The sequence below is a fragment of the Salmo salar genome, chromosome 29 (assembly GCF_965601325.2).
Source record: "Salmo salar chromosome 29, fSalSal1, whole genome shotgun sequence".
NCBI classification, from domain to species: Eukaryota; Metazoa; Chordata; class Actinopteri; order Salmoniformes; family Salmonidae; genus Salmo; species Salmo salar.
In genome coordinates this window covers 14,780,302-14,803,083 of record NC_138319.1, presented here as the reverse complement: position 1 = coordinate 14,803,083, position 22,782 = coordinate 14,780,302, and the positions used below count along the sequence as shown (strand labels likewise).

At 43.9% G+C, this 22,782-nt stretch overlaps 1 protein-coding gene across 20 annotated transcripts in view; it reads right to left on the bottom strand.

The window, feature by feature from the left end:
- Positions 1-20,757, bottom strand: part of LOC106590179 (protein scribble homolog) — a 104,521-nt gene extending 83,764 nt beyond the window's left edge. For 19 of the 20 annotated variants that reach the window (XM_082970685.1, XM_082970680.1, XM_082970688.1 and 16 more), the window contains exon 1: positions 19,453-20,757. In XM_082970685.1, the coding sequence (XP_082826811.1) occupies positions 19,453-19,611 (159 nt within the window). In that variant the 5' untranslated portion in view covers positions 19,612-20,757. The remainder of the gene's footprint in view (positions 1-19,452) is intronic. The other variant, XM_082970699.1, reaches the window with a different exon arrangement.
- Positions 20,758-22,782: the final 2,025 nt, after the last annotated feature.

Genomic DNA, 22,782 nt, shown 5'->3' with positions numbered 1-22,782 from the left:
TCACTCACAAGTCTGGCATAAGCTACCTCCCAAACAGAGAAGAGGGAGAAAAACAATAGTTAACTTTGGCAAACACTCATTTTTTAATTTTTTTATATTTTTTTAGAAAACACAATCGAAGAGCTTGATTGAGAGAAAATGTATACACTAGTGATGGGGGGGGGGGGGGGGGGGTCAATACAGTTACATGTCGGGATATTATTCTTGACGATATAGCATATCGTTTCGCCACGTCGCTATACTGGGCGGTAACCAGATTGTCATATCGACCTTGTGCCATACCGGGATATTCAGTAATCGCTGCACTGAACACGAGGGGTGCTACTGCAATCCGTAGGTTAGCAATGCTAACAGGTACATCTAAAGTCCCATAGGAGAATGCTAACGAGCACGTCGGGAACATTTTATAGTCTCTGACCTAAAGTATTTGCAGGACAGACATCCCAGCTCATAAAGTTGTACAAGTAACTCAAAAATGCTACTCACAATTTGCTGGAAACACAAAACAAATTAGGCAGCAAGGATCTTGATTCAGGAGGGGATTCTCTGCTGTTACCAATCAAAATATTATTTTGGAAGGTGCTAACCACTTAGTCAACTAGCTACTAAATTATCAAACCAAATGCACAACTGCAGTGCATTTAGCACATTTTACACAGTTAACTTAATAGTAATAAGCTATCTAGCTGGCAAACATTTAATTGTGAATTCCATACTGTAACTAGATCACCTGGCTGCACAACTGTGTGCTTGTAAACAAAGTTTCATAATTTCACCTGTCACATCATTTTACATTAACCTGTTGGGTCTAGGGGGCAGCATTTGCACGTCTGGATAAAAAAAATGTACCCGATTTAATCTGGTTACTAATCCTACCCAGTAACTAGAATATGCATATACTTATTATATATGGATAGAAAACACTAAAGTTTCCAAAACTGTTTGAATGGTGTCTGTGAGTATAACAGAACTCATTTGGCAGGCAAAACCCTGAGACATTTTCTGACAGGAAGTGGATACCTGATGTGTTGTATTGACTTTAAACCTATCCCATTGAAAAACACAGGGGCTTAGGAATATTTTGGCACTTCCTATTGCTTCCACTAGATGTCACCAGCCTTTACAAAGTGTTTTGAGTCTTCTGGAGGGAGATCTGACCGAACAAGAGCCATGGAACGATGATGTCCCATTAGACACCTGGCGCGCGAGTTCATGTTGGGTACCCTCGTTCCAATACGTTATAAAAGAGTATGCATTCGTCCACCTTGAATATTATTCATGTTCTGGTTAAAAAAGGCCCTAATGATTTATGCTATACAACGTTTGACATGTTTGAACGAACGGAAATATATTTTTTCCCCTCGTTCATGACGAGAAGTCCGGCTGGCTTACATCATGTGCTAACGAGACGGAGATTTTTGGACATAAATGATGAGCTTTTTTGAACAAAACTACATTCGTTATGGACCTGTGATACCTGGAAGTGACATCTGATGAAGAGAATCAAAGGTAATGGATTATTTACATAGTATTTTCGATTTTAGATCTCCCCAACATGACGTCTAGTCTGTATCGCAACGCGTATTTTTCTGGGCGCAGTGCTCAGATTATTGCAAAGTGTGATTTCCCAGTAAGGTTATTTTTAAATCTGGCAAGTTGATTGCGTTCAAGAGATGTAAATCTATAATTCTTTAAATGACAATATAATATTTTACCAATGTTTTCTAATTTTAATTATTTAATTTGTTACGCTGACTTGACTGCCGGTTATTGGAGGGAAACGATTTCCTCAACATCAATGCCATAGTAAAACGCTGTTTTTGGATATAAATATGAACTTGATAGAACTAAAAATGCATGCATTGTCTAACAATGTCCTAGGAGTGTCATCTGATGGAGATTGTAAAAGGTTAGTGCATCATTTTAGCTGGTTTTATGGTTTTGGTGACCCTGTCTTTGACTTGACAAAACATTACACACAACTCTTGTAAATGTACTGTCCTAACATACTCTAAATTTATGCTTTCGCCGTAAAACCTTTTTGAAATCGTAAAACGTGGTTAGATTAAGGAGATGTTTATCTTTCAAATGGTGTAAAATAGTTGTATTTTTGAAAAATTTGAATTTTGACATTTATTTGGATTCAAATTTGCCGCTCTTGAAATGCACCTGCTGTTGATGGAGTGCACCACGGGTGGCACGCTAGCGTCCCACCTAGCCCCAAGAGGTTAAGAATGCAATCTTTGCCTCTTAATGTATTGCAGAAGTTCACCGCAGGTATTTACTTAAAGTTGTGACTAATATTCACATTTCCAAAAAAAACGTACTAAATAACTGGTTAACGGTATATTGAAAAACCATCCCGTGGCCATTTCCAAATATGGTATACCGCCCAAGCCCATCTTGATCAAAACTGGTTCTCATGGCGCCCTTGTCCCTCTGCAGCAGACACAATTGAAGTCGGAAGTTTACATACACCTTAGCCAAATACATTTAAACCCAGTGTCACAATTCCTGACATTTAATCCTAGTAAACAGTCCATGTCTTAGGTCAGTTTAGGATCACCACTTTATTTTAAGAATGTGAAATGTCAAAATTGTAGAGAATGATGCATTTCAGCTTTTATTTTGTTCATCACACTCCCAGTGGGACAGAAGTTTACATACACTCAATTAGTATTTGGTACCATTGCCTTTAAATTGTTTAACTTGGGTCAAACATTTCGGTTAGCCTTCCACAAGCTTCCCACAATAAGTTGGGTGAATTTTGGCTCATTCCTCCTGACAGAGCTGGTGTAACTGAGTCAGGTTTGTAGGCCTCCTTGCTCGCACACGCTTTTTCAGTTCTGCCCACACATTTTCTATAGGATTGAGGTCAGGGCTTTGTGATGGCCACTCCAATACCTTGACTTTGTTGTCCTTAAGCCATTTGCCACAACTTTGGAAGTATGCTTGTGGTCATTGTCCATTTGGAAGACCTATTTGCAACTAAGCTTTAACTTCCTGACTGATAGAGAGGTTGCTTCAATATATCCACTTAATTTGTTCTTCATGGTGCCATCTATTTTGTGAAGGGCACCAGTCCGTCCTGCAGCAAAGCAACCCCACAACATGATGCTGCCACCCCCGTGCTTCACGGTTGGGATGGTGTTCTTCGGCTTGCAAGCCTCCTTTTTCCTCCAAACATAACGATGGCCATATTTCATCAGACCAGAGGACGTTTCTCCAAAAAGTACAATCTTTGTCCCCATGTGCAGTAGTCTGGCTTTTTTATGGCGGTTTTGGAGCAGTGGCTTCTTCCTTGCTGAGCGGCCTTTAAGGTTATGTCGATATAGGACTCGTTTTACTGTGGATATAGATACATTTGTACCTGTATCCTCCAGCATCTTCACAAGGTCCTTTGCTGTTGTTCTGGGATTGATTTGCACTTTTCGCACTAAAGTACGTTCATCTCTAGGAGACAGAACGCGTCTCCTTCCTGAGCGGTATGACAGCTGCGTGGTCCCATGGTGTTTATACTTGCATACTATTGTTTGTACAGATGAACGTGGTACCTTCAGGCATTTGGAAATTGCTCCCAAGGATGAACCAGACTTTGTCTACAATTTTTTTTCTGAGGTCCTGGCTGATTTCCCCATGTCGTCAAGCAAAGAGGCACTGAGTTTGAAGGTAGGCCTTGAAATACATCCACAGGTACACCGCCAGTTGACTGAATTAGCCTATCAGAAGCTTCTAAAGCCATGTCATTGACTGGAATTTTCCAAGTTGTTTAAAGGCACAGTCAACTTACTGTATGTAAACTTCTGACCCACTGGAATTGTGATACAGTGAAATAATGTGTCTGTAAACAATTGTTGGAAAAATGACTTGTGTCATGCACAAAGTAGACGTCCTAACCGACTTGCCAAAACTAGTTTGTTAACAAGAAATTTGTGGAGTGGTTGAAAAACAAGTTAATGACTCCAACCTAAGTGTAAACTTCAGACTTCAACTGTATATGGTGAGCAATATGTTTGGAACATCGAGTCGCAATACATATTGTATCGGCACATGGTATCGAGAGGTCCCTGGCAATTCCAAGCCTTACCTCAGCCTAGTGGTTAGAGCGTTGGGCCAGTAACCCAAAGGTTGCTGCATCGAATCCCCAAGCTGACAAGGTAAAAATCTGTCTGCCCCTGAGCAAGGCAGTTAACCCACTGTTCCCAGGGCGCCGAAGACATGGATGTTGATTAAGGCAGCCCCCCCACACCTCTCTGAATCAGAGGAGTTGGGCTAAATGCGTCAGACACATTTCAGTTGAATACATTCAGTTGTACAACTGACCAGGTATCCCCCTTTCCCTTTCTAAACAGTGTTGCTTTGTGTATTATGCTAGATAACATTTTAAGCATACAAATAACTGCAGCATTACACAAAAAAACTAAAAACAATGCCATAGCCCCTTTGGGGTCAACCCTTAGAAAATAACTTTGGCTACCCTCTCCGAACAACTTCCTAGGTACCCAAGGGAGATACCGTGTCATGGTGGGACACAGACCGTACGCAAAGGGTTAACTGCGCCGAGCAACACACTTTTGGTGCAAAATTGAGCAGACAATTGGAGCGTTCTTGCTATGTTGAAGGATGAAAAGATGTGCTTGGGGGCGGGGGAAGAGACGCTGGTGGGGCTCAATGGCTCCCTTTGTCAAGCCTGTAGCCAAACACACAAGAAGTATGGGTGCGCTCTAGTGTGCCCATCTCATTAGTTGACACTTGTTATTCATGGCGGCATGTAAGCTATATGACACATACACACGTGTTGTTACCAGCTCACAGTTTGCCATTGTGCATTCTAGTTGTCACTCAAAAATACCCCATTACCGTCACAATGCTTTAATGTTCGTGGGGCCCGCTATTTAATCTAGGCCTACGTCCCTTTAAATTCAGACAACAGCCTCTACAGAAGAGAGACTGGGATTATGCAAGTGCCTATCTGACAATCTGAACTGCAAAAGAAAATATTTAAAAAGATGATCTGAGATAACTGGGAGGCACAGCATGTAGCATAAAGAGCACTTGAGTAGTGTAAACATAGTCCTCTACATACTAAACACTGCTGTCACCACCACCGTAAAACATTCGTTTTATCTCCACCAGGGGCCCCCAGACTTATCAGAAGCCCTACGAGTCAGTGAGTGAGTGAGTGAGTGTGTGAGTGAGTGTGTGCACATAGGCTAATGTAAGAGGCACTGTTAGGTAAACGCGAATGAGTGATACCAAGAAAAGATTAAGAAAAACAGACAGGATGAAACTGAGCTATCATGAGTCAGTGTGTCATACTATGCTGGGTTCTGAGCCTGTGTGTCCCTCTGCTCACAACAAGGCCCAGTGTGTCTACAGCCTAAATGAGCGATGATGTACTCACAGCAGCTAGCGCCTCCCCCAAAACAAAAACAACGCATTCCACTGCTCACTCGATTATTCATTCACACTTCCTGCTCGCCGAGGCACTCCCAACAAAAAGGAATCGAGAAGAAAAACACGGACGTCAACATATCAGCGGCCCGGGCCCAGAACCTCCACACCAACAGACAAAGTCCCCCCCCCCCCGGGGAAACAAACCAGTGCTTTGTGTGGACTCAAGACAATGGGACTGACAGTCTGGGCAAAAGAGTTTAGTATCAGCTGGGCTCACTGCACTGTAGATGTAGAGACACATTGTTCTACTGTTGGCCACTGGAGGATAACTACTCAGGCTAATAAACTGGTGATGAGAACAGTCCATAGACTGACCGAGAGAGAAAGGGCTTACAGCACACTGAGATCACTGTATATGGAGAGGATGCATCAGTTCTATAAGGCTTTGAAAATACTAAGTAGGAGAGTGCAGATACAGAACACTAATGATGGTAGTACAGTCAAATGGAACCCAGAGAATCCACTGCCACAGAACACCACCTAACAAGAGGAGAGGTGGTGTTGGGTTTCTGCGAGACAGACTCTGGATGACTGTATGAAGCAGGCAGTCTTTAAGGCCAGCATTTGCATTTGTTTGTGGTCAGTACTAGTGGTGCCATCCTGGTCAATATGGTCCCTGGAGGGTGGGGGGTGATCAGTAGTCTGATGGAGGGCCCTCTAAGGAACTATCACGTGGCAATGCAGCAGCAGTACCAGAGCTCCGGTGGAGATCAAAGGTCCCAAAACAGCCAAAGAAATGTCAGGGCAGTATTTGAACACCTCCACCTCAGAGGCTCACGAGCAGCGGGTGAATTGCTTTTGAGGCTTTAAATAGGATCAGATGGGTTATACCAAAGAGAGTTCCACCACCTCTTAGGTTGGGATAACGAAAATATTTTCAGTGTTCGTGTTTTTACAACAAATAACGCACGTCTACTGTATGATAAATGTCTTGGTTTGTCTATTCATGGAGCAAAACCATGTTGGTGACTGGTATTGAATCTATAACGTTGCAAGCCTAAGGCAGGCAGGCAGGCAGATGTGGAGGCATTTTGTCAGAAAGCATCCTGTCAGGACATGACTCTCAGCCATCTAAGATCGGCAGGTCAGCGCACTTGACCGGTGAGGCTCCAGACCGACTTTAAATACCAAAACCAACACACAGAGAAAGAGAGCGTGAGAGAATGGTGTGACATTACGAGTGGCACATCAGTCCTATCACAGCGCACCAGCCTTGCACACAGACACTCTCGAGCCACCTCCCACCACTGCAGCTTCAATTATTCTGCTGCCTCCGCTCATTGTTTACCTTGGACGCTGGTGACTGCGTGCAGAGTGCAAGCGGGAGAGCTGAGAGACTCACCTCAGGAACACAAAAGAGCCTGTTTATGGTTGACACTACCCTGATAGGAGCAATGACCATCACCATCAGGCGTCATCTGTGTTTACCAGAAAGCAAGGCATGACCTTCTCTGTGGTCTTGCGTGCGTGTGTCACACAGAATGGCTGCTGATCCAGCAGCAGTATCTCCCTAGGGCTTGCAAGGCTCTTAGCTCCACGACAGTCTCCCTGGCTGGCTGTTTTTCCACCTAGAAATATAATTCTATGGTTTTCCACCGGACACCCTCGCTTAGCCTGCCTGGCTGCTCTGTGGTCAGAGATGAAGCGCTCTTCTCTCCCTAAGGACTGGGGATCAGTGGGGCTGAGTGCACCTACCTACCCTGCTCACTTCTGAGGCACCCAGGATCACTTCCTCCTCTGGGGGGGGGGGCTCCTGTTAATCCATCTCCGATGGGGGGACTGAAGGGGGAGCAGGATGTGAGACCAGCTGGTCATCAGCTCCGTCAAAGGAACCTGATGAATAGTGCTTCTGCATTAACAGAGACCTCGAAACAACGTTCTCCATTAGCTCATCACTTCTGGTTACCTCTCACCTAACACGGTCTTCTCAAAAGTGGGACTGAGCACTATGACGAGACAGATCCATAAAACAAAATTGCATCAGAGACGCAGACTAGAGGAAGTGTCCTTTGGTGTAGTTTCCCATGCTACTGAACCACTGCGCCACAGCTTCCTTGCAGAGAGAGAACAAGCAAAAAAGAGAACAGTGGCGTGACATGAAGGTAGAGCAGGGGGAACTAATGTGGTTTTTCAGAGAGAGGCCGGTGGCAGGTGTGATTTATCACCAGTCCTGGCCTAGTTCAGCCAGCAGAGTCGCAGGGGAGGCCCCTACCCTCCCAGAGAGATGGCTAGAATAGAGGAAGACAGTATACAAAGCAGTACAGCACTTTATGGAAACAGGGTCCGTACAGTGTGTATGTCCTAGATTCTGGCTGCAAACAACTTCCTATACCTGGCCAGACATTAGGCTACACTTTTTTAGTGCATAATTTGTGGGAAAAAATACATTTAAAAGTGGTGGCGAGTTTGTATTTTTGAGGGGAGCTCCTGTGGGCCATTAAATATGGGGCTTTCAAGGAGAAGGCTAGGTCACGAGTGGTCTCATTGAGGGCAGGTTCCTCCTGAAATATTAACAGGACGTTTTACACCTCCTTACAGGTTATTTTCTGGATAAAAAGGGGCTTAGGTGTGCCAGGGGGCGTGGCAATGAGCGGGGTTGGCTACATTTTTAGCAACATTTTTAGAGGCCCCCAGAGAAATGTTTGCATTTAAGCTAATTTCTTACGATTCTACATATTCTGATATGGAGCTGAGAAAAAAATATGTTGCCGTTTTAAAGCTAGTTTCCTGCAATTCTACACATTTTGCCAAGGATTATGCCGTGTTCTTTTGCTCCAACATAAAGACAATTATTATTATTATTTTAATATATGTCAACCATCTTTTCTAATTATAGGGTAGTCTACATTGCTACTGTACCCATAGGAGCAAAGCAGGAAGTGTACCCATCATACTTTATATCTATACCGAACAACAAAAAAATTAAAACGCAACAATTAACAATTTTACGGAGTTACAGTTCATAAGCAAATCAGTCAATTTAAATAAATACATTAGGCCGTAATCTATGGATTTCACATGACTGGGTAGGGGTGCAGCCATGGGTGGCCAGGCCCAGCCAATCAGATTGAGTTTCCCCCCCATAAAAAGGGCTTTAAAGACAGAAATGCTCCTTAGTTTCATCAGCTGTCCGGGTGGCTTGTCTCAGACGATCCCGCAGGTGAAGAAGCCAGATGTGGAGGTCCTGGGCTGGCGTAGTTACACATGGTCTGCGGTTGTGAGGACGGTTGGACATACTGCCAAATTCTCTAAAAATACATTGGAGGTGGCTTATGGTAGAGAAATTAACATTCAAAACGTCTAGTAACAGCTCTGGTGGACGTTCCTGCAGTCAGCATGCCAATTGCATGCTCCCACAAAATTGGAGACATCTGTGGCATTGTGTTATGACAAAAGTTCACATTTTAGTTACCTTTTATTTTCCCCAGCAGAAGGTGCACCTGTGTAATGTCCATGCAGTTTAAATCAGCTTCTTGATATGCCACACCATCCACAGGTGGATGGATTAAGTTCACTTTAAAAAATTGTGGGTAAAACTTAACTTAATTATATTTGGTGACTTAGACGAAAAAACTAAAAAATTGCCAGCCCGACCAAGGATTACAATGAAAGAAAAATCCCTGCATTAGGTTAAAGAGTGGGACAGGGGGTGAATGTGTTATTTGGATCTCACATCTCCAAACAAAAACACAATGCTGACTTGTGAAAGAGAGACCGCTTAAAACAAATGATTCATCTATAAATACAAAAATGGAAGCGGTTACAGGGCATTCAGTATTAGCAACGCGGTCCCAAATTGCCCTTTCCTTTGGACTACAATTATGACCCAAGGCTGAACAAACATACACAAGAGACTGGAGAGAGAAAAATAAACACTCCAATATCATCTGTCCATTTGTGCTCAAAAAGAGTGAACGGAATTAAAGAGGTCCCAGAGGAAACTCTCGCTCGGGCGTATTAGCCTGGTTGGCCTGTGCTTGTGTACGGGAGGGCAGACAGAAGGGGGGGAACTGAGGGCCGTCTTCACGGCCGGGTGAAGCCCTTAGCACAAATAATATAATCATCAATTATTTTGCTCTTTATTTTAGCCAGCTTACATATAAAACATTATTAGTTCATCGAAAATTGTGAATAACTCCCCACAGATTAATGAGAAGGGTGTGCTTGACAGGATGCACATAACTCTGCAATGTTGGGTTGTATTAGAGAGTCTCAAATCATTTCCCACAGTCTGTGCCTGTATTTAATTTTCATGCTAGTGAGGGCCCGAGAATCCACTCTTACATAGGGACGTGGTTGCAAAGGGCATCAGTGTCTTAACAGCTCGATTTGCCAAGGCAGGATACTCTGAGCGCAGCCCTATCCAGAAATCTGGCGGTGGCTTCTGATTAAATTCAATTTTCAGAACTGCTTGTTGCAATTTCAATGAGGATCTCTTGTTCAGATATCGGTAAGTGGACTGGAGGCAGGGCATGAAAGGGATAACTAATACAGTTGTTTATGTCGTCCGTTTCAGGAAAGTACCCGTGTAATTGTGCACCCAGCTCACTCAGGTGCGTCGCAATATCACATTTGACATTGTCTAATGTAAGCTTGAGTTCATTAGCACACAAAAAAAAAAATCATACAATGATGGAAAGATCTGTGTTGTCATCCTTGTTAATGCAGACAGAGAAGAGCTCCAACTTCTTAATCCTACATTCAGATCATTCAGGCGAGAAAAAACATCACCCAGATAGGCCAGTTGTGTGAGAAACTCATCATGCAAGTGGTCAGACAAATTAAAATTATGGTCAGTAAAGAAAACTAAGCTCGTCTCTCAATTTAAAAAAAATTCAATACTTTGCCCCTTGATAACCAGCACACCAGTATGTTGTAAAAGCGTTACATGGTCACTGCCCATATCATTGCATAGTGCAGAAAATACACAAGAGTTCAGGGGTAGTTCTATAACAAATGTAACAATTTTCACTGTAGCGCCCAAAACGTCTTTCAAGCCGTCAGGGATTCCCTTGGCAGCAAGAGCCTCTCGGTGAATGCTGCAGTGTACCCAAGTGGCGTCGGGAGCAACTGCTTGCACGCGCGTTACCACTCCACTATGTCTCCCTGTCATGGCTTTTGAGCCATCAGTACAGATACCAACCCATCTTGACCATCAAAGCCCATTTGACGTCACAATGCTGTCCAGTACTTTAAAAATATCCTCTCCTGTTGTCCTGGTTTGCAGAAGAGGATGTCTTCCTTAATTGACCCCCCATAAACGTAACGGATATATAGCAGGAGCTGTGCCAGGCCCGCCACGTCTGTTGACTCATCCAGCTGTAACGCATAGAATTTACTGGCTTGTATGCGAATCAGTAATTGTTTCAAAACATCCCCTGCCATGTCACTGATGCGTCGTGAAATAGTGTTGTTTGATGACGGCATTGTCTATGTTTATTTTGGCCTTTTCCCCCAGCATTGTCCCAGCCATATCCTTGGCAGCTGGAAGAATTCAGTCCTCCACAATAGTATGGGGCTCACCATATAAGACGCTTCTCGCCCCTTCTTAATGGTATCTGTTGCTTTTATACATGTCTTACTACCCGAAAGTAGTCTTAATTCTCTCAAAAAACTCCCGCGGCAATTTTTCAAATTGGCATGTTTTGTTTCTGAATGTCTGCGCAAGAGTGAAGGTTTCATTGAGTTTTGAGATTCTGCACATACACACTGTGGCTGAGGAAAGGCACTACCCCCAATATAAGTGAACCCCAAATCAATGTTGTTCTCATATTTGCACCTCTTCGATGGTCCAACGTCCCTGTCTGTTGTTCGGTGCTTTCCTGGGTAAGGGGGCAGTAGCTCTTCGGCTGCATCAGATTCACAACTGTCAGCGTCCATGCTAGCTGGGCTAACAACAAATGTAGAATTACTGATGCTAGCATTGGATGTGCTCGTGGAAGCAGTACTACCAGTAGAGCTGATAGTAGCAGTATTACTTACTAGTAGAGCTGGTATGTGTCTCCATGGACGCGGGCCTTACTTTTTAAAAACATTTATCTATTTTCAAGCAAATGAAACGCACAGCAGCTACGTTTGGCTTCATACGGACCATTAGTGGAATTCCCGCGAGAGTGTAACGGTTAATGTGATTGGATGTTAATTATTTGACAAGGCTACCTGTATTTGACATACTGTTGTTATTTTGCTGAACACTAGATAGTTTAATTCTATTTTTGGCAGTTAAATGAGGCTACTCAGGTGAGAGAAAAAACCTCACCCAAATGTATAGCACCGTTGGAAAATATAAATGGACTGTTTGAAAATGTGAATTCACATTTTTATTTGGCATACCCCCGACGGTATTGTGCGTACCCCAGTTTGGGAATACCTGCTCTACACAGTTCAAATAAAATACTTTGGTCTTCAAATCTTTAGATTTGGTCTAGTTGATGGACAGCTTAAGGTCAGGCAACAGCCTACATACACCATGATGTATCACCTTGCTAAAGTTGGCTACTTAGCTCCCTCCCTAATAAATGTAGGCCAACTGGTTACTGTTCTGCACTAATCCCCTGAACCAGGATAAATGTGTCGAAACATGATTCTTAGCTCAGCATTTCCACACACACCTGCAAATGTCCTCAAAACAACCCACAGTTTAGATTTATCCTAGAGACATGAAACCGCACTGAGAATGAGAGTAGGTATGGTCCCCTACAGAAGACCACGTGTAACCACGCCAGTACAGGACGTCCACATCCGGCTTCTTCACCTGCAGGATCCTCTGAGGGGGAGGGTGGGGGGGATGACTATTTCTGTCTGTTATAAATCCCTTTTGATTGCCTGGGCCTGGCTCCCAAGTGGGCGGGCCTATGCCTTCCCATGCCCACACATGGCAGCACCCCTGCCCAGTCATGTGAAATCCATAGATATGGGGCGAATGAATTATTTCCAAAATCCTGATATGAACTGTAACTCAGTAAAATCTATGAAAATTGTTGTATTTCTTATTTTTGTTCAGTATAGAATTAGAACGGCCATCCCAATTCAAGTAAATTATGGCATAATGAGCGGACTGGCAGCCATTGCGACTGTACCCATGCGAGCAAAACATGAAGTAAAAGGAGGAAGTGTACCCATCAATATGTGCTGTGATTTGTTGATTCAACTCAACTGACATTACAAAAAAAATTATTCCATTGCATGACCCACATCAGTTAACATAATGTGAACATTCTACATTACCATGGAAATTACTGCATCACAATACCAGGCAGCCAATGCGAGTTTAACCATGAGTTTACCAGTCAAACTGCCAGGGTTAGAGGTTCCAATCCCATTGTATTCATCGTTTGCTACAACACCTTCCTTGTTTCGGAAAGGGGCAACAAAGTTCCATCACGTTGTTAGGAACCCATGTTAAATCGCAGAAACAGACTCAACCGCACGAATGCCCGGCCATTCCATCTTCAGTCAACGGTTCGTTTAAAAATAAATACAAATATTGTTTTAAACGGTTATGGTGGTTCTTCGATTTTCATGCCCATGAGTGTTCATCCATAAGCATCAGTTACATGGTTACACAGTAATTGTGCCAGGCCTAGATGTGAGTGACACTTGTGTTGATAACGCAGATTTACCTTAAACTGCAGCCACCTCATTAACTAACCAGCTCCTCAGATCTCTACCTGCAGTTGGTTTTCACGTGTTTGTTTACTAGCAGGATACCGAGGGTAACTGATCCAAAAACAGTAATAATACAGGGAGAGACCTTCAAACCTGTTCTGCAGACATCATCCACCACACACACCACACACACCATCCACCACACCCACCAAGCATTTGAACCAGTCATTACGTACAGGACAAAGGGAGACCAATGGAAGACCAAGCAGATATATTCTAGACGCAATGTAGCACTAGCAAGCCTGCAGCGCCGATTGCATTCTGACAAATGCATCTTTGTTTCAAACCAGAAACGCAGGGAACTGGGAAAGTGCAGCTGCAAGTGTAGCTGTAAATTCTGACGGGGGCCACTGGGCCAAGTTACTGACAAGTTTATTGGGAGATGCTTTTGACAGTGACCTTGCCTTTCTTCATAAAAAAAAAAACACAAAAATACTATGTCCTCGTGTGCTTTACTGAAGGCCTGCCCTGTTCTGCGGCCAACCTTCGATTTGTGCAAATGTCTGTTTCTGACTGGTGTGTTTTGAGTGTAAATGCCAAGCCAAGGGCAGGACAGAACATAGAGGGCTGGGACAAAAGGCAGTGATATTGGATATGAGTGGCTAGGTAGAGGGTGTCAGGAGAGGCTGAATGGGCTACTATGTAACCTGTCACAAGACTTCAAGACTGTTAAAAGATACTTCCACCGGCCTCCTCAGCTTGATCCTCCAGAGCGGGCTGGGGAGCACCCACATCCATTTCCTGACAAGTGCCTGGGCCGGCGCATTCGCGAAATGCGTCGCTGGAGCAAGAGGGAACCGCAGATAAAGCTTTTCCCAACAAGGACCTTGATCCATGAGCGATCCATCTCTAGTCAGTTACAGATCTAGGAGAGACGTAGCCCTCTGCTTCTCAGAGACACACTTGATGGAGATGGAAATGGGTCCGTTTCAGCACTCCTCCGTGTCGTCGTCACTGGCATTACGAGGCAGTGGTATTTGTGAAAACCACCGAGGAACCCTACTTAGCAGCAACACAAAAGACGCATTAAGGAATAGCGAGGATTAGGCATTGCGTTATGAGAAAACAAAGCTTGATGTTAAGAGCTCAGAACATACTGGGCGTGAGGGGAAATTCCTGACCGCGTGCTCTCTCCAAGGGTCCTTTTGGGTTCTGTTCTGTGTAGTAGTACAGAAGTAGGGTTCAATGGAGGCAAGCTTCTTTTTTTGGCCAGCCTTACAGGTAAGCCGGTTCTGTTTGAGATGATAGGGTTGCTCAATTTCGTTCTTCCAGTGCAATACAACGGCTCAGTAATATTTCTAAAGGAAACAAACTTATAAGGAAAAACAACCTGGACCGGAGCCATTCGACAAAATGAGTCCCACAGCACAGAAAAGGTGAATAGCCAAGCCGACACAGTGAAAAATCTGTCAACGTACCCTTGACCAAAGCCCTTAACCTCATTTGCTCCAGGTGTGCCGTGCTACTATTGCTGACCATGTAAACCAACACATTTCACTGCACCTATCCGATGTATGGGACAATAAAACATTTGTATGTACTTTTTTTTTACCATGCAAGGCTAACCAGATATAGGCAATACAGCACACATAAGCCAGGGTCGCCAGGTGGAGCTCAAGTAACCCGCAGTGAACCTAAGACCCTGTCAGAGCATCTGACTCTCCATCTGTTCACACTTAAATCCCCCCCTCCCCAAACCCAATGAAGCAAATCTATCCCTCTACATCCCCCCCAGCCCAACCCCCATTATAGTACTAATTTGCCTTCGTCGCATACATTAAATTTACCTTCTTGACTGAATGGTGAAAATGAATGCCTCATGGGTTGTGTGTGCCAGGTGTCATTGAGCATTGCTCAAGCAGACTTCGGTACAGATATTGGGTCCGTGTAGTGGTGATGGCCTTAGGCCAGCCTGCAGCTCACTGCTCTCCACAGTGAAACTTTGTGAAGGTGGTGCGAGATTATTATTTTCAATGACACCTGGCACACACGGTGGCGCATTAGATGGAGAAGACCGAGTCGTTCCAAGTCATTTTCATTGAACCTTTATTTAACTAGGCAAGTCAGTTAAGAACAAATTCTTATTTACAACGACTGCCTACCCCGGCCAAACCCTAACGACGATGGGCATATTGTGCACCACCCTACGGAACTCCCAATCACGGCCGGTTGTGATACAGCCTGGAATCGAACCAGGGTCTGTAGTGACGCCTCTAGCACTGAGAAGCAGTGTCTTAGACCGCAGCGCCACTCGGGAGCCCAATGTCAGCAAGCCATGACACCCACCATCTCAGATTGTTCCGAAATAGTTTCTGTAGTTAGAAACATAAGATTAGCATTCCTATAACATTATTTGGCTGAAATTTTATTTGATCTGAGAAATTAAGCTAATTGACTGCATCCAAATTGGCCCTTTAATTTATAGGCTTAACATAATATTAAGTAAATACAGCCCCCTACATCCGACCATTTGAACAAAACGTATTCCGACCATTGAGTAACGCTTGAGGAATCCAATAAAAGGTTAAAAAAATCCCACCGCAGTACACAATATACAACCAGCATACAGTATCAGTTCTCTATGTCTGTAATATGGAGTGGAGGCTTGGAGTATTGCTGTTTTTGCAACTTCCACAACCTTTTATAAAATGTTGCTGTTTATTAAATGAAACACGTTATCATCTTTGCAACTTTGGGTAGAAAACAAATTACTTTTACTCATGATAAAAATACATTATGCTGTCATTCTCACAAGTTAAGCCTGTCCTCAATGAACGCAATTCCGTTTGCCCTCTTTTAGCAACCTAACGCTTCAGCCCAACTCACATTGAATAGTCAAACAAATGACAACTCTGAGGGCTATTCATATGGTGCAATTCTCATATGAAGACTATTCCTACAAGCCCAAAACTGAGATGGAGAATTGGGCTAGTTTTTCAATAAAACGATTAGAAAACATCTCTATATGTAGTTACCATTAAACCCAACACCATTAACATTGCAAAACACTATATCGTGTGTGTTCGGGACTTTTACAATTAGAAACCATAACATGGAAACCATTAGAACTGCTGTTGCCTAATGGTTTGCTTGTTCACCAGGAAATGGACCAATTAATACAGACCTTTTTGGAAGGGAATAAACCACAGAGGGGACGTTTCCTGATTAAGCCTAAAAGAAGTAACAGATGATATGCCCTGATTATTATTTTTGAGACATCTGAATAACAAACAAGCACGCCAGGCAACAGGGGCAAAATACGCCCCAGAAGGGCCAGTCCTACTGTCCATTTGTTAACAAAAAAAATTGGTGCTGTAGAGAGCTAGAAAACCCATAAATAGCTGTCGTCGCAGGACACGGAGAGGCCAAATGAGAACAGGGGATCATTTTATGTTTGAACGTTCTTTTATAGCTGGGTTTTCTCCACATTCATGACCCTGAATGGACCTTTGATGGCCCCCTCTCTCCGAAGCCCTCCTAGGACTGCAGGCAAGGGGACCATATGCTTTGTGTCTGTACGCAACATGGCCACAGACATGCGCTAGAGCTGCTCTGTCACACCATATTTGTCTCTCGGCTTAAGCCGGCGCTCTGACCAGGGGTCTATCGGTGTGCGTTAGCGGTCCTGATTGTATGCCTTCTGCCAGCCTCACGGCCCCCTGCACCACCAGGCTCATGGTGGCTGGGCTGAGTCAAGCAGGCCAGGCAATGCACCCTTGGGTACAGCCTACCCCAGCAGCTTCGATCTGTGTCAGGAAACCCCAGTCTGCATCTAGCCAGCCTAACTAGCAGCCAGATTAAATATTAAAACAACTAGATGTCTGTGTGCTTTTGTGAGTCTTAGAGCTATACTGAGCTGCTCCCCCAAACCACTCCCTCCTTGTCCGTCTTAGTCCCTCCTCCAGTGAACATAACCGCATGTTTAGTAACAGTCGTCCCTTGGCAAAGTCGGCACAAACAACCACACACACGCTCTCTCATCAACGTTACGTCTGGGTACAAACTAAAAGACAAAGCGTGAGTGACACTAAGACCGCGAGGTCTAGGGTGACAAACCAGATTGTAAGCACAATCCAGTAAAATCATTGCTAAAACAGAATGGCCTGGGACTCAGAGCATGACTCAAGTGGGCTCAACAGAATGGCCTACAACTTAGGCCTACAAGTGACTATTTACACTGTTGTTCAAACTCTTGCTAGGGATTTTGCATACTTCTGTTGTCTTACTGTAGCTCCTTATGACCTGGGATTGTGGACAGACACTACTGGTGCCTGTGCAACTTGCTACTCTCCTCACAACCACTGTGCAACATTAGCCATGTCTGAGAGCCTGACTCAGAACTTCTGAGCAGAAGCCAATGACTAAAAAGAATGGACAAAGCCGTCCATCACAAGATACCATTCGTTCCTGTGAAGACTCAATAGTGCATTGAAGCCAAATGAAGTAGATTAAGATGGCGTCTCATGGAGACATAACATGAGCAGTTTGAGCTAGTCCAGGAAGTGACGTTGCAAGCTCTCAGTGATACCCCCTCTCAATAAGTAACTCAAGTTGAAGGCTGACCGGGCTTCTGCATGCTGCCATTAGCGACTAAATTATCCTTAGAACTTCTTCTGTGTGCGATTTTAAAATACATTGGTTCAAGGACATGCATCTGGTGTATTAGAAGAATATTGACATTTCCCCATTCACTATAATGGGGGATCCTATTTTCTGCAAACAATGCCTGCAGTACCACGGTTGGCCTTGAATTTCTGTAGTTTCAATGAGAGGGGGAAATTGTTATCCCCATGGCAGCAGCACATCTCACTCACTCGTCGCTCGTCCAGGTCTCACTTCACCAGCCCGGCAGCACACTAAAAACTATGGGTGACAGGGCTTTCAGTTGCAGGGCTCCAGAACGCACTTCCAGACCAGTGGAGGCTGCTGAGGGGGGCTCATAATAATGGCTGGAACTGAGTAAATGGAATGGCATCCCATGTGTTTGATGTTGATACCTTTCCACCTATTCCGCTCCAGCCATTACCACGTGCCTGTCCTCCCCAATTAAGGTGCCACCAACCTCCTGTGTTCCAGACACTATTAGGGCTGCAGAGTCTGTCCTCCAGCTCAAGACCGTGCTTTTCAGAAAAGCTTTCAAAGACCTCTGCTAATTCTGTTCTCATGTCCCCTGGATCTGGCGACACCTGTATATAGCTTTGATTGTTGTCTGTGTTCTGGATTGTATTTATTTTTTGGTGTGACTTGGGTCTGATAAACGTGCTTCACAACTTAAATGCATTATAATTAGTATTAAGTCTAGAGGGCCATTATCTTCCACAGCCATTCCCTTATACTGGAGCAGGACAATGAACACAGCTGCAAATTGAGACGAGAGTCAGGCAATTTGTTCCGCCCCAGTGCTCTGGTGTAAATGAGTATGTTGCATGGCCAGATAACCATCCAGCTCCCCTAAAATAAACAAGGGACATGCAAGCAAAGCCTTGGTGATTTCTCATGTAGGAGGAGTGTGGGTGGGTGGAGGAGGGAGACTCATTCCACAAACGCCTCCTCCCTCTGTGTTACCAATCGGTCCATGCTAACCGGTTTCCTTAGGACAAGTTGAAATGTAAAATGGTTAGGGCTATGGTAAGGGTTTAGGGTAAGGACATCCCAAGGATTCCGGATAGCACTGACCATTTCCAATCCCACTGGACCATGCAGTTATTGCAGGCAACATAGTGAGGTGCCAGCCAGCTCCTTTCATCTGCTGAGTCCGTCTACACATTTGATATCATGCAGCACGCCCACTCCACTGCAGCATGAGCCTCCTCTGCCTGTGACTCCAACAGCAAGCATCCAAAGGCAGGCCCCGTTTCTCCTCTGATTCCTACTCTCATCAATGTTAATCTGAGCAGAGAACAGGAAGCCTCCTATCCCAGTTGCTTTGATTCCCATTGCCAATGGTTATCCAATGCAAGAATAGGACATACAGGTAACATCATACCTTTCTGTGTACACCGTTGTAACCCCCCCAGAATATTAAAGTAGCTACAACATTCACCTAAGACAGTGTTAGGAATATGAACGAATGACATTTAAACCACTTTCCAAATAAACAATGTCCTTCCTGCATTAGTTAGTTACTATGCTCAATTGATTAAATACTGATGAAGTTGACATGTTTACAGATGCGTGACAGGCAGATAATCAAAACATCAGCCACCTGTCCCTTGGGAGTTTCTCATGGTTGCATGCCTTGATTTGACCGTGCATGATAATGTGGCCTATATTGGACGGCCAATATAGGCCACAATGTGTGCTTAATTATAACCACTGGTTGCTTACCTTGGGTAAATCTCTGAGTTGGTTGGCGTCGAGGAGAAGCTCTTCCAGACTGCGGCTGTAGCGGAATATCTCGTCGGGGACATTTTGCAAATTGCAATGTCGCTTGTCCACCGACTCGACGTGGCGGTTACAGCGCCACAAAGGGATACACTTCAGCATGTCCGGCTGCCGTATTGATTTGGTTGCCGGTGCTACTCAACAATCCGCATCGGAGAGAGAAACGGGGATCGGTTGTGGGGGTGGAGGGAGAGGGAAAAATATCGACAGTGACAGATAAGAGTGGACGTCGAAATCCCGCTGCTCCCACGTCGATCCAAAGAGGCCAAAAATCCGGTTAACACCAGGGACAGAATTAATTCCGATCGTCAATTGATATCCCAACTCCAGTCCTTTTCGTTGGCTCTCAGCGACTCAAATCAAACTAAAATGTGATTGAGACATTCACATATAATAACTTCAGCCATCTTCCTTGATTGTTAGCTTAAAGTAAATTCTCATTAAAATACCACCATACTGATAATCTAAAAGAAACTACTAAATGAAATTAACGTTTTTAATTTCCTTACTTGTGTGACAATATTAAAGCAGCCCAGTCAGCGTTAGCTAACACTAGCCCATTTGTTATTCGATACAAGGAGGCTGGCCTGTCCAGCAAGAAAGCCAACTAACTAGGCAAATAGTATTTGGTTCCCCGTTACAAAATGTGTGTTCTGCTGCTTAATGCGAATAGTCTCGTGTAAACACACCGAACGACCTCTCGAAGTTTCGTACGGAGACGGGACTCGTTTGTGTCGCGAGCTAGTCGCTAACATTAGCCACCTTTGTGATCTCTCGTGCCTCTTTAGGCTACGGAAACAAACTGCAATATAAACGACCGTAGGACTTCAAAACAGACAACTGGCAGTCTTTCAATAACTATCTGCACTGAAAATAATAACCAGAAGTCATATGAGGCGTTTAAACCAACAAATGTTGAACCCACAATATCAGCAACAGGATTATGTTCACTAAACCGGAGGTTACCGCCGCTTTGTGGCAAGCTGCGCTCGTCTGGAGGGCCACGCAGGAGTCTGGGGGGATGCGGGAAACCTGTGTGGGTCTTCGGGCTTTTGTCTCAGTCTTCATTTAGCGAACAAACATAAGCTATTTGACCAAACACCGGTCTGAAGGAAACCTCTGTAGTTAAATAATCCGCTGGGGAGTTTCCTCACTCTCCGGCCGGGTGTGTGGTGCTGTTGTAAAAATGTGGTGGGGAGTGCTAACCACGACCTTCCAGCTCTGCCCAGTGGCTCCTCCTTATTGTTGTTGTGGCTGGGTGTGCACGATTTACACCCCCTTTCAACTGACACCTCCCAAAGGTGCAAAGACGCACTTTCTACGCCGCTCATCTCATGGCGCACACATGTCTACCAAGTGCATACTCAACATTTACTTCATAGTAATAGACATCAAACTAGAGATAATATTGCACTATTTTTTTATAATTGTGGATTATTGGTTTTTGGAGGACAACTACCGCCCTCCACGCGGGTATGACTGCATACGCCGGCCAGTGCGAACACACATATACAGGAAAATAAAATCAAGTGCATCCATTCATTCCTTCTCCCTCCCTCGGCAAGCACCCATGACTGCACATAGGTAATAGCGACCCCAAGGGGCTAGGAGGTCTTAATTGTGCCTTTTAGAAGATGGTTGCCTTTAGGTTCGTGGCGAAAGTGCTCTGCTTTTGTTGCTTATCAAATTACCCCATCTAGCGGTAATGAAAGCGAAGTAGACTTAAACTCTGCCGAATTCAGCAAATGCGTAGGCCTATCGTAGATTGTCAAGAGTGGGACCGCTGACAGGTAGACATGTGACCTCATTCATGCTTGCTGAGGAACACTCAACTCAGTTCTCTTATATGGAGGTGGAGTTGAGTATTGACAACTGTCCGCACGATTTGCTAGTAACATTGAAACCCCATCAGTCGATACTTGTAAAAATGTCAATTCTGAAAATGCTTACCTGTACCCATGTTTGTCTTGTACAACTACGATCCTTCAGCAGGGTGATACAATTCATACTTTTAATACAACTTTTATATACTGAATGCTTCACAAGGTGAAATAAAAGATCGCAGAAATGTTCCATATGCATAAAAAGCTTATTTCTCTAAAATGTTGTGCACACATTTGTTTACATCCCTGTTAGTGGCCATTTCTCATTTGCCAAGATAACCCTGAGAGCTGTGGCATATCAAGAAACTGATTAACCTGCATGATCATTACACAGGTGTACCTTGTGCTTGGTGACAAAAGGCCACTAAAATTCACAGGACCTCCACATCCAGCTTCTTCACCTGCGGGATCGTCTGAGACCAGCGACTGGGACAGCAGATGAAACAGAAATATTTCTGTCTGTAATAAGCCCTTTTGTGGGGAAAAACTCATTCCGATTGGCTGGGCCCGGTTCCCCAGTGGGTGGGCCTCGCTCCCAAGTCAGTGGGCCTATGCCCTCCAAGGCCCACCCATGGCTGCACCCCTGCCCAGTCATGTAAAAGCCATAGATTAGGGCCTAATGAATTTATTTCAATTGACTGATTTCCTTATATGAACTGTAACTGAATAAAATCATTGAAATTGTTCCATGTTCCGTTTATACTTGTGTTCAGTATAGAATACAACCAACTTTTTCCTAATTTGTCTCGCTCATCTGGAGAAGGAGTGGCCTTGACATATTACAAACTGAGATTCAATTGGCACAAGCACACTTGTGCTGAGTTGAGCAACACAAATTAGGAAGTCTGTTTTCGATCAAAGTTTTGATTGAAAATATGAATTTCAGCAACCCGCGGTTCTACAGGACAAACATTGGTACAGGTAGAAGTTTGGTGACTCAATTACCAACACATATTCATGCAACACTTGCAAAGATATTGTATAATTAAGCCTATTATAGGCTACAACCAGTCAATTATTCAACCTTGTAAAAAAAGCATCCAGAATCTAAAGTTTTATAAAATAAGCTTTATGAAACTGGGAATTCCACAATCAGAAACATTTTAACAAAATAACAGATCTCATTCAAATGTGTTCAGTATCCATTTTCAATGCATCTAATTGATTGAAACTCAATTTATAAAAACGTGAAAAAAAATTGTCCCAAACCCCAGTGATGATAAAAAAAATAAAAATAAGATTAGTGGTCTTCACAGCCAAGGTCAATAATTGCTGTCAGACCGTTTTGAAATAGCTACTGTATATTAAATCATTTTAGTTAACTGAAATGACTGTTCTATTGAAATGTCAAGAAATGTATTAGTATTTGAAATTTGATTTTTCCTTCCCA